At 38.2% G+C, this 12,768-nt stretch overlaps 1 protein-coding gene across 2 annotated transcripts; it reads right to left on the bottom strand.

The window, feature by feature from the left end:
- Positions 1 to 37: 37 nt before the first annotated feature.
- Positions 38 to 11,370, bottom strand: dnmt3bb.2 (DNA (cytosine-5-)-methyltransferase 3 beta, duplicate b.2). 2 transcript variants are annotated; one of them, XM_051881113.1, is made up of 26 exons: positions 11,339 to 11,365; positions 9,642 to 9,752; positions 9,120 to 9,241; positions 8,819 to 8,964; positions 8,506 to 8,677; positions 6,896 to 8,400; positions 6,456 to 6,603; positions 6,202 to 6,330; positions 5,990 to 6,099; positions 5,850 to 5,909; positions 5,531 to 5,674; positions 5,321 to 5,428; positions 4,912 to 5,059; positions 4,495 to 4,794; positions 4,355 to 4,399; positions 4,195 to 4,274; positions 3,886 to 3,998; positions 2,835 to 3,018; positions 2,648 to 2,732; positions 2,400 to 2,545; positions 2,166 to 2,256; positions 1,861 to 2,009; positions 1,601 to 1,686; positions 828 to 897; positions 583 to 704; positions 38 to 493 (listed from the first exon to the last, which is right to left on the bottom strand). In XM_051881113.1, the coding sequence occupies exons 2-26, from the start codon at positions 9,722 to 9,724 to the stop codon at positions 337 to 339; spliced, it is 4,503 nt and encodes a 1,500-aa protein (XP_051737073.1). In that variant the 5' UTR covers positions 9,725 to 9,752; positions 11,339 to 11,365; the 3' UTR covers positions 38 to 336. The 2 variants fall into 2 exon arrangements, with proteins under 2 accessions (XP_051737073.1, XP_051737075.1); XM_051881115.1 differs by lacking the exon at positions 38 to 493 and having other exon boundaries at positions 579 to 704; positions 11,339 to 11,370.
- Positions 11,371 to 12,768: the final 1,398 nt, after the last annotated feature.

Genomic DNA, 12,768 nt, shown 5'->3' with positions numbered 1-12,768 from the left:
ATGCTTTACTTTAGACACAATAGAGATCAACACTGAACACATTTACCAGGTTTATTCATTTTGCTCAATTCCAAATTTGTCAATCCATTTGTAGCTTAACTTGATTACAAATTGAGGGAAAAAAAAAAAAAAAAAAAAAGTTTTAAAAAGTGACCTGTGATTTGATGCATCATTCGATAAAATGGAATTAACTTTCTTTCTTTCTATTATTCAATACAATTCTTCAGTCATAACATTTTGGTTAAAAAAGGTACAACAATTAAAAGCAACAAACTCTCATGTCCCTGAGTCTTTTCACACTGACAGAAACAGATTAAAACTGATTATAAAAACTGTTCATTTCAAGGGGACCTCATCACAAGCAAAGTAATCCTTTAGTGGTGCTAAAAGATGCCTTATGACAGGGACACTCCAGGACTTCCCCAGCACTCTCTGCCTCTGCATACGCCCCATGTTTTTGACATCCGTGTAATGCTTCGGAAATCCAAATATTCTGTGAAAGTGTAAGTGACAGTGAGCATAAAATACATATTTGTGCTTAAAGGTTTTATTTATAGCTAAAGGAGTAGAAGTTTAACTTACTTCTCCATTTCTGTGACCCATATATTGTCATCTTTTCCATTCATGGTGATGGGGAAATGCGCATCATTGGTGCCCTGCTTCAGTGAGTTTGGCCGTGTAGTGATAGTGCGAACTTTTTCATACTGCAAAATAAGTACATTATACAGTGTTACAACTCATCACTACAGTGACATCATTACAATAACCATGTACTGCATATCTTTGGCTAGAAACTCAAACCTCAACTCAAACCAAAAATGACAAACCTTTGCAGTGCGACCGGCCTCCAGACAATCCTGAAGACGGAGTTTATCATTCGGAGATGCTATGATTGGTCTGGTGAAAACAGAATAAAAGACTTAATGTATAATATCATAATTATATACTTTTTAAATTAGGAATGTCCTGACCCGATCTCAAGGATCGTTATCGCTGGCCGATTAAGCTTTTTTTTTTTAACTGATTGATATCGACTATCCTAAGTCTTATCCTTTATTTTACATCAGCTGTCACACAGGTGTAGTGCAGTAGGTGGCAGTTTGCACCTTCAGGTGGGTTTGCCAACTGCCATTAAAAGAAAAAGAAGAAGCTCAAATGTGCACGCGTGAATGAGGTCTATTCTAGCACGTCACATGCAAGATCAAGCTTCTGTGTGTAGCATATTTGATGCACACTTTTGTAACGAATCACTCGAAAGTAATTTATTTACCGTTTATTTTTATCTGACGTGAGACTATCTGAGACACTGTTGCCATAACACATAACATGTATTGAGCCCATGAGAAACTCTCTGCACAGCCCTGTATACATTGGATTGATTTTTTCATAACTTGAATGTACTTGGAAGTGTGCACCAAGCACTAGGAAATGACAAGTATTGGAACTCTGTATCGGCAGATAATCAATATTTAATGATTCGGATCAGCGGCACAAAAAAAACTTGATCGGGACATCCCTGCTCAGTTGAGTGTATTTACCAGGGAAAACATTGTCTTAATTGAGTTTGGTAGTCATATGAATATACCAGACTCAAACTCACCTGTTCATCCCAGGTATGTTCCCCCAGAAGTATCTTGCTCTGTGAGCTGGACTCACTTTCACAGCATCAACAAGCACAGGGTTACACTAAAAACACACCACACACACTTATTACACCGTTTAACTAGAAAACATTCTTTTAAAATGAGAGGACAAGATTTAGCTGTTTCATTTTACTGAGAAAAAAATTACAGCCTAAACATATGAAAAAACAACAAGAAAATGCTGAGTCTTTATCCAACACAAGAGAATCACACTCACTTCCAGAAAGCGGCAAATGTCAGCTTTAACTCTGGTTTGCATGAACACCACGTTCTCAAACAGCCAGAAGAACGGTCGTGGGTCGTCCTCCTTCGGCTTCATAACATTCAGCAGCCGATAATATTCGAAAAAGAGCCGCCCAGTGCCCTCTGCAGAGAGTAAAGAGGATCTCAGATGCAATGAATTATGTTATGGGTCCAGATGCTGAGTCTGCTCAGCAGCAGCATGTTTAACAGAACATTAAATCTGATGTGTGAACCATGTATTAAGTTAGTCAGTATCCAGACTTTTGACTTTTGTCTTACCAAACAAGCCTTTACGGGCAGGGTTGACTATGGACAAGTCATTACACGGACTTCCACCGATGAGAAGATCAAACGGGCCCCATTTCTTAATCTAAACAATGAAAGAGAATAAACTCGATGAGCAGATTCTTCTCCGGATGTGTAATTAAATGTCAGTGCATTTGTACAGAGAGGTTTTAACATTTTAAGACAGAAAACAAACAAGATGATGAAAAAATTATTTTGCAACCGTACATGCTCTTTTGTAATGTTCTTAACATCATCCACATGAGTGATTTTTCCATCATGGTTGACCATAGAGATGGTAACTGATTCTTCATCTATTTCTGAGGCCACATATTTTTCCACTTTGAAGCCAAGATCCCTCAGAACGAGGTATCCTGAAACACAAAAATACATTTAAATGAACCACATGACCAGTACAAGAATAGACTGTAAAAAATGTATTAAACTACAAGTGATCCAGGAAGATGAGAAGTTACCTGTGGCTATACCATCAAATAAGGAAAGGACTCTGATTGGACGTCGCAGGTTAGCGGGGATTGATGGGTAAACACGATGGGGCTCCTGAAGAGGACAAATGTCAGAAGTCAAACCAATACAAATACAAATCAGGAAGATCATTCAATCTCTTTACAGGATAATGAACTATATGAAACAAGCACTAACAAACTCCATGGCACTGTTGTTGGCAAAGAATTCCTGCACACGGATGCTCCAGTCATGCCTGGGCTTCAAGGCTCCAGAGCTGCTCTCAGGTGCACACAGGTAACAAGTCCACGGGTCCACATTTTTCAGCTGGTCGAATGTCCCCTCACCCACTAGGATATCCAGACAGTCCACACAATAGGAGCTAGTGAAAGGAAAGAGACAATATTCAACTATACAAATTGGGGTTTAAATATGTAAAGACACTAGTGAAGATACTTCTAGTTGGCATTTTTCTATTCAAATACAGTTTGTTTCACTACCAAAACTGCAAATGAGAGAAATTGAGCTCGATCCAACTAAAACTTCGATCGGATTGGAAGGGGTGGTTTATTCCTTTTCTAATCCGATTGAGAGAGCATGTAAACACTTGATAGTATTGAAAACCGAAACTGGAAAGTACTGCGTATGTGCAATGACGTAGAGATAGCATATTGACGTGTGACGCATGGAACGATCTGTTCTTCCTGTGGAATAAAGTGTCCTGTCATTTTAAAATTCTTTTCACTCAGCATCTGTGAAGCAAAACAGAACAATATCCCTCCAAGTCCTTGTTTCATGCTCTCATCAGACACAGGGAGGGGCATTTTTACTGCGTGATCAGCAGCACGGCACAGCAGTTCATATGCTCACCTGTCTCCAAATTATGACCAGAAATGGATAAATAAGGAGTTTTATCACTCGGATTTATAGATCTGAATGAATTCAGTCCGACTGAAACAAAAGTTGTGCATGTAAACAAAGCCATTGATGTGCAAAGTGATTTTAATCGGCAATAGACTTTTGTCAGGGTAGAGGCCATATTGAATTTCACATGGATGAAAATAAGCCTCGTTTTAAAACCTGTCAAAAATGACAGTAATTTTACAGTAAATTTACAGTAACATGACTAAGGTCTATCTGCTTGTTTTGTGCCGCCAATTCCGGGTTCAAGAGCTCTACCAGATGCCCCAAGAAAAATACAAATGGTCCTAATATACACTCACGATGTGATAATATCATAAACACTCACCGACAACAGCTTTCGTGGCCGCACAAAATGACCTCCATGCCTGAACAGCACACGGTGCAGTACGACTGATAGCCATCTTCATCATAACGGTAAAGCGTCTCCGTGAAATTATACTACATGTGACAAACAAACAGATGCACCATTGAAATCATTCAGCTAAAACTAGTGATAATCTTTGCACACACTAACCTACTGAAAATGTTTGTTTAAAGATATTGTATGACTGTATACTTGATTTCATGCAATTTTTGGTAATAGGTATAGCTGGAACCCATGTGAGAACAAGCTGTGTAACTATAAATATAGTACCTTGCAGTTCGCACACAGCCTTCCTTCGAAGAGTGGGTGGATGATTTCAACAGGCATACTCCCACATGATAAGCAGAACTCTGAGAAGGAAGAGAAAAAAAAATTAGGGTGAACTTAATTTATTAACAGTTATTGCAATGTCTATGAAATGATTTCTCACCTTCAATGTTTCGTTTGTTTTTCAGAAATTCATGCACCATTTGATCTGAAAACATTTCAATAAACACCAGGTTACATGAGATTTTTTGCTTTACCATCACAAATTTTAATAGCAATAATATATATGAATGGTATACATACGTCTTTTTTGGCTGTTCTGTCTGGACTCGATCTGTATGACTGGTTTAGTATTTTGTTGCTTATTCTGGTGTGCATGTTTTTGTTTTCTACGGGTCTTCACGGTCTGCAAGGATCTCTGATTCCATTTTGGATACATGCGTTTTCTGTAAGCATCTGTTGTCCCAAGGTCTATTGAGCCATCATGCAGGTCCAGAGATTCAGGGAGTTTATTTAAAGACACAGTTAATTGAAATAACTTTCCTGTATGGTCTTTGTGGTTTCCCATGTCCCCATTCACTGATTGAGGCATATAAATCTTGTCTAAGGAAAAACAGAAGATACAAATACAGCAAATTAACACAGCATATGATACTACAGTCCACGCAATGAAATACAGCAGAGGTCAAAGAGTGTCTTCAGTGTTTATCTACTGCATACCACTGTATTCTGATTGAGGTTGAGGTTGAAGTCCATCTGGACCCGATGGTTCAAAGCCTCCAAAGGCCCAATCCAACATAACTCTAAGCAGCTCATCTGTAGAGTCCGTCTCAGGAGAAAAAAACATTCTACTGCGTCTGGATGCCACCTAGAGACACATGACAAATCACACAATGAGAGGCAAAGACCTTTCAGTACTAACATTTTAGTTTTTTTTTATATGGTAAGTGTAATTTCTGTGTCACTAGCATCACCAAGAGGAATTTCAAACAAATGTGTTGCAAAATGCAAACAAAAATATTATCAGTGAAATTTAGGACAGAATTAGGCTTAGGTTTTCCAGACTGTAATCTCAAACTAAATTGCAAACGGCATGCTAATACATAACAAAATTAGCAAAATTCCTTACCTGCAGAGAACTGAAGATTGCATCTTTATACGCCTTTACCGTAGCGAAGGAATTAGAACAGAAGCACTTCGCAAATGAAAAGAAGGGCAGGAGATCATCAGCTTGGATCTGAAATAGACAAAAATATATAACATGATATTTCTCCTTGAGTCAATAAAAGAAGAAAAACACAAAACTTGCACATAAGACTCTGCTTAATCATTTTTGTACCTCTGATAGTACTCTGTTCCCAAAGAAAATCACTTTACGCATGGAGCCACAAGGCCTCTTGCTGTCCCAGCTCTGAACTAGTCCGGGCCAAAGACCAAAGCCCTCAATTGGCCCCCAAACCATCTCGCCAACTGTGTAACCATCCTAAAGAGAGAAACACAGCAGTCATTGGATGGAGAGTCTCAAGTCCTACTTTAGTCCTGCTTGTTTCGATTTTCTGTTCCATTTTAAAGAAATAAAGGCACAGAAATACTTCAGCTTTAACTTAGATGTACAGAAGCAATAAAAGGTCTTTTTAATACCTAATAATTTAAGTTACCTGGTATGAACTGTCTGTTTTCTCATCATTTTGTGTTGAAGATGTATTTTCTCTTCTTTTCTGGCAGAAAAAGGAAAGCGTTCAATCAAGATATTCAGAACTAAACTTTAAAAAAACAAAAACAATGAGCAGATATTTACCGAATAATTCCATATGACATCATCAGCATCAGAGTTGTAATCATCGTCATCATCAGTGATTTCATCGTCATCATCATCACCTAAGATTACAGACACGTATGGCTGATCCCCTGGGAAAAAAAAAGGGCAACATAAGTTTTACTTAGACCTGTCTCAATGTTGCAAAATTGTACAAAGGATAAAATATCACTAGCTGGTAAAGGGTCTGAAACCTTCGGTGTTATGTTGGCTTTCTGTGTCTGAATCAGAAGATATTGGCACAATATCGTCCACTTCCAGAGGCGAAATGTCCTCCACTTCCATTGGCGCAATGTCGTCCATTTCCGTTAAGTCAATGATATCTGAAAATCAAATGCGTTTGTTAGTGTGATGCAAAGCAAGTAGAAATTGGCTCATTAAATGTCTTTCGATAAGTTTTAGTTCAAAGATGTCTTTAGCTTTGTAGAGTATACGCATGTCTCATTACCAGATGTGATGCTCCCTTGAGTCTCTGGGCTGAGATGTGATGGAGCGCTTTTATATGAGCTGCTGTCTGTGACATCGTCCTCAGCCACGTCCTTCTCCTCACAGTCCTTCATTTTCCACTCCGTGAAACTGTCAGCTTGTTGAATCATCTGAGATACAGACAACCACAAATACAAAGCAAACTTTTAGATGTCTGCTTGAGTAAAACCCACTGTCATGATGCTAAGGTGTTCTAGATGGTAGACTAGTGTGTTGCTATGGAGGTAATGTGGTCTGGATGTTCTTGATTTTTTAAATATCATCACAAGTCTTTTAATCCAAACTAAACTCATTTCATAAACTATCTATACATTAAAAGTAGTTGGAGAAATTATATTTTGTCACACATATCAGATTAATGATAATTAGGTTTCTCAAGCTTTTTATAGTTCAGTGACTCACCTGTTCAAAAATGATCTTTTTTTTCAATGTTTTGGGCAGGGCCAACAAGCTAACGATTAATTTCCCAAAACTAGATGTCCTTCCCATAATCCTCAGCTCGGTCTTCCAGTACTGCTCCACTGACTGGTCAGCTGGATGTGCGTCACCCTCATCAATGAACTGGTACTCCAAAAACTCATCTGTGAGCAAGCTGACATTCTCAGGGCTTGAGCAAACCCCAAAACAGACACCTAAATCTTGGACGACTTTGCCAGTCACCTCAAGCTTTTTTCCTGGACTCAACACTAATGACAAGTTTCTCAGGGTGGAGTCTGGGAGGGGTAAACGTTCAACAATATTAACAGTAACAGTTGTGTAGAAGGAGATGATGGAACTGTGGAACGTCTCCAAGTAGTCAGACAACTCCGCAGAGCACTGCAGGAAAAAATCAGCAGCATGTTTGCCAACTTGAACCTCTCCTCTAGGTAAATGTCCCACTGTGTCCTGTACAAGTGATGTCTTTCTTCTCCTAAGAAAAAACTCCGCTGCTTTCGGTCTGAGGAAACTCGCTGTGTAAAATCTCACTAATTGAGAAGCATCTTGGAGCAGCTGTGTCACGCTGACACCTCGGTCGAAACTCTCCTGAAAATCACAAAGCGGTTGCAAAGCATGGTTAAGAAAGAGAACGCTGAGTCTTATTTTGGGATCGCTAAGATGACGACAGATTGCTTTTTCGTCTGTATCCAGAGATCCAAAGTATTTCTCAAGGTCTGACCAAGCTAAAGTCATTTTCTGGATTATTCTCCAGAAGAGAGAGCATTGAGACGTAAGGAGATTATTGAAGTTTGACCCCTCAACATCTTCAAGCAAGTTTTGTAGAGCAGCTGGGAAAGATGGAAAGTGTTTGTAGATTTCTGTGATGAGATTCAGAATCAGGCCAGAAAACTCCATTTTCATGACACCATTATGGCATGCTTGTCCTGCCATATCTCTAAGTCCACATAAAGATACAATCTCAGGTTTCAGCAGCTTTAGACCAGCGAGAAGATGTTCATGATCTGGGAAATTTGAATAAAATATTGCCATATTCATTAGAGGTATTCTGAACTTCCTCAGCATCTCCACAATGCCGGTACAGATGGCATCAGCAGTCTGTTCCTTCGGATGAAGAACACTAAGCAGTCTGATCTTGTTTTCCCCAGTAGCTTTGTCAAAAAAGCCCAACAGGACCACATTGGCCTCTTTCTCGTCCTCAAGCTCCACCGCATGGTATAAATAAAGGCAGTATGGAGTCTGACTGCAGGACGCTGTAACATCTTCCCAGTATTTCTTGCCTAATACTAGACTGTACTTGCTATTGGTACAGTTTGATCCAGCATCAGCTGAGGTAGATGGGCAATACTTTCTGGTGAAACACATCCAGGAGAAAGACTCATGTGACACCTTCTTAGCATTTATCATTTTCTGGTTTAGACACTTTGTTTCTACAGGACTGTAGAGTGTTGAAGAATGTTCTTCCTTCTTAGCTATCAATAAAAACAAAACAAAACAAAACAAAAACAGAAAAAAAGTCATAAAAATGACAAAGATCATATCATCAATAATAAAAACTAAAAATAGTAAACACTTACACATTCCAAACTCTCTGCTTGATTCCAATGACACCTCTTCCTCCTCAACAAAAACCTCCTGAGGGCTATACTTCTGCTTTGCAAAATTGAGATCATACATATTTTTGAACCATGTAAGCAAATCTAATGTTTTTAGTGTGTCTCCATTCACCAACAATTTCAGTTCTAGTTCCTATAAAAGGAAAAAAAAGCATCTGTTGACAAAAATGCATGTTGATAATTGCATGTCAATATAACTGAAAAATAAAAACACAAACCTAAGTATAATTTAATTGCATCAAACATTTTTTTTCTCCAGTTTACACAAACTCACTTTCTTGATTTGTGCTTTGTTGAAAGCTTCCTGTAGCAGATTGAAATTATTCAAGATGTCCGTGTTCTCTTTTGCTGTGAACTTCACTTTATTTATGTCGATAGATCCAGGATGAATGATGTCCATCAACTGACAAAAAGCAGCACCTGGAAAAACACACCATTAAAGTGTGTTAGTGAAAAATATTTAAACTTCAAAACAGACTTCATACAAAAAAAGTTAGCAGCTAGCAGTCAATGTCAACATAGCTGGTATATCCAATAAAAATAGCCTATTTTAATTAACCAGGAAACAAAAATACCTGAGCAGGTGTGCTCCACTTGACTGAAAGTGGCTTGCAGTGTGTCATTGAGCCAGTCCAACAGCTGACTGAGGTTGTGTTTCTCATCTCCAGTCTTTACATTCACCACCATTTTTCCATACCTATGGAGATATTGTAATGAATTAGTCTGAAAACTTTGATGATATAATTGTTTACAGATAAGTACCCTAACGATGATACACATATAAAGTATGTAATAACTCATTTACAACACTAAGATTCTGACATTTGTAAGTGCACAGAGTAAAAAGTAAAGTTTATAATGTACACGCAAATCACATTAAGCGCTAAATGTGGTTTTGTTCATTCAACCCAACAACAAAAAAATCAGTTTGAAAGGACAAACAACCGACCAAAAATAAGCTTTCTTCTTGCCAGTAAGTCTTTACAGATGAAAACGTTTCGTTTAGTCTAAAGTTAAAAATCGTTTTGAAAATAAGAGCGTTTTTAGAATCTGTTATGGATATATCCGCGTATGCGCATGCGGACTCCACAATTTACCGCGAAAACTTAAAGGGAGGAAAGAAGAACTGCTGGGGCCAATGAAACGCGAGCGGCCTCCCAGTCCCAGCAGCAGCAGCCATTCCTCCACACTGCACGGTGGGACACAGGCTGCAGGGAAACAAAGAGACAAAAACCAATGTCTTAAAAAAAAAAAAAAAAAAAAAAACAACATGTTTCTGTCTGTTGCTGAAACTTTCTGCTAAAATGACTGCTGTATCTAAACACTTACAAATTCTTACAAATGATATTGGTTCACACAAACCACGTTAAGGTAACTGGAAATTGCTTTAAAACTCGTTAATATAAATTAAGTAATATTTTTCTTAGACGAAATGGTAACGTATAGTTTTGTGTTATTTGTAAACATTTATTGTGTTAAATATAAGGCGCACAACGGGTTCATGTAATGTTTTGTGGTGAAGTAACCACATATTGATAACTGCAAATTCACTCTTAACGCTTCTGATAAGTATTTTAAAACATACAATGCTTAACATGCATAACGAACGATCTTTAATTAGCGATACCCTATTTGCAGCTCGCGCGCACAGCTATTTCCGCATCTCACGTTGTGCGGTCAGCTATTTACATTCACTATGTAAGTTATACAGATAAAGAGAAATTCACTACTTACCACAACCACCCCGTCGATTCAATGTTTTGGTAATCGGTCCTATCTCTGGCGATCCCGCGACTTCAGCGGATCATCGGATTGGTCGATTTCACGTCGGGGAGTCGATCGCGTTGGAATCAAAAACGTTCTATTGCATGCGTTCTGATGTTTTACAACGTGGAAACACCGAATATCAGTGGTGGGGATTTTGATTCATCCCAGTGACTCGATTCTTTTGAATCGGTTGACCGAAAAGATTTGTTCACGGATGTTTTTGCAAGTTACATCCTTTCGCCAGTAGATGGCGGACCAGTGCGTGTCTTTTTGTGTTTAGATGTGAGGGGATGTTTACGCGACACCGTTTTCAACTAAAAACGGAAAACTTTTTATGCGTTTACACGACAACGGCATTTTGGTGGCCTGAAAACGCAAACTTTTGAAAACAGGTTTCAAAGTGCAAGTATTTGAAAACGATACCGTTGTCATATCAGTGTAAACTGCAAAAACGCTAATCTGTGAAAACGGTGACGTCATGCGTATTACGTATTTAGTCTATCCACCTTATTTTTAACGCGAAGGTAAGGTGTTTTCTGTGAATGTGTGGGACTTCCGAATTATTAGCCACTATAGGAAAATAACAAGAAGAATATCAAAGTGCAGTAAACTGTAAAAATAAGGTGGATAGGCATGCGCGTTTGGCGCGAATGCTCTGTAAAAGAATGTACGTTATATGCGCAGGCGCATAGTCTTTATTTACAAAGTGACATCGCCAACTACTTGTCTGACATGCATAATACAGCGTTTTTAGTCATCTTCGCGGATCCGTGTGAACGAGGATAGATAACGTTGTCAATTCTGTACAAGGAAAAAAACTCCGTTTTTAGTACATCGTTGTCGCGTAAACGTACCTTGAGTCAACAGATTCGTTAAAAACGCCGAATCAATCTCGACCGAAACGAGTATATTTTGTCCTTAATAGTTATGTCTTCAAATCTACTAAGAGATCTTAAAAAGTATCCTACGCGTACTCCCAACACTTAAATTCTCCCGCTCTCTTTGAGTTGTTATGAACAATACTTACTAAATCACATGACGAACAACATCTCTGGTAGGTCTGCAAATCTTTGTTCAGTGCAGCGCCGAGTCTCGTTCAGACTCGTTTGTGAGGGGGGCGTGTTTGTTCAGTTTGTCCAACCAATGAAATGCTTTTTACAGCCCGCATTCGAATGCTATTTGGTCAAGACGGTTCAAAACGGTAGAAAGAGAACGAAAAACAGACTGAATTCGGAATGATAGCACTAAATTACTATTAGGCCTACAATTTCTGCGTTATCTTTTTACGGCAGTAGCCTATAGCGAGAGTATCCGAATTCTGCATATGAATGCTGACCGGATGTATTACGATGTTATATAATAAGTCAGTTAAACATCTTTGTACTTAAATAAATAGTTAAAACACAGAAGAACTAGGTAGATTAAGAAAAATATGCTCGGCATTGCATATTACCATACAATTGTTGAAAGGTAGGCCTATACAGTATAGAATATTAGTAGTATAACACAACTAGAACAGTGCGATACTATATCCCACAATACAATCGACTTCACTCAACCTGGCGGCCATGAAATGAACCGGAAGTAATTTCTTTTAGCGGGTTCATTTTCACGACTGTAGAAAGATCAGTTGTATCTATATCTCAGTCTATGAAGTCTTATAGTCAATTATGTCTGCCTTTTATGTTACTGTTGTATAAAAAAAAAAGGATAAGTTGTAGTATCTAAATATGACTTCAGGTTGACCGAGACAAAACAAGATGCCTATCGGAGATGCAAGCTAGCAACGTAATAGCTAATTTGACAAGTGTTTCACGTTTATTGCTGTATACCGCATAAGATTTAATTGAACACGCCTTATTTAATTGAAGCAGTGTACAGTATAAACGATGTAGTATCAAGTAGCAGTATTTCATTATAGAGACACCCAAATCTCCAATTTGTTTTATTTTCCTATTTCATATTGTGAATGAAGCACATATGTGCGTCTGAATACTAATTCACACTGTTGCACAGTTAGATCTTGTGCATTATATGAACTAGTTGACTGCAGATTTGGACGATTGTACTTAAACTGCACATTATATATAATAAATATTTTGTAATACTCGCTACTAGAAGTGTCAGCACATAGGCTAATATCTTTGCGGTACAGCTTTTCATACACGTTTGACTGTCAAACTTTGGATTTTTTCCATTTTTTCTTGGAAATAACGTCTACGCCACTCAAAGTCGGACCCCTAACCTCAGCAAGACGCGTCATTTAACGTCACTTCCAAGATGTCTGCGAGTCCCATGGCAAGTCCTGCTTCCAATGAGCATAAACGTAAACACAAACTTAAGTTTAGACATAAGACATTAAGTTTATGGAATAACTTTGTTTTTGCTTTTCGTCAGCTGTTTTTCAAAGCCATTTAATGTTTTTTTTATTTATTTTTTTTTTTGCCATAATTGACA

Source organism: Ctenopharyngodon idella, chromosome 22 (assembly GCF_019924925.1).
Source record: "Ctenopharyngodon idella isolate HZGC_01 chromosome 22, HZGC01, whole genome shotgun sequence".
In the NCBI taxonomy this organism is placed as follows: domain Eukaryota; kingdom Metazoa; phylum Chordata; class Actinopteri; order Cypriniformes; family Xenocyprididae; genus Ctenopharyngodon; species Ctenopharyngodon idella.
Note: the sequence above shows the minus strand (reverse complement) of the source record. Positions and strands in the feature narration are given on the sequence as shown.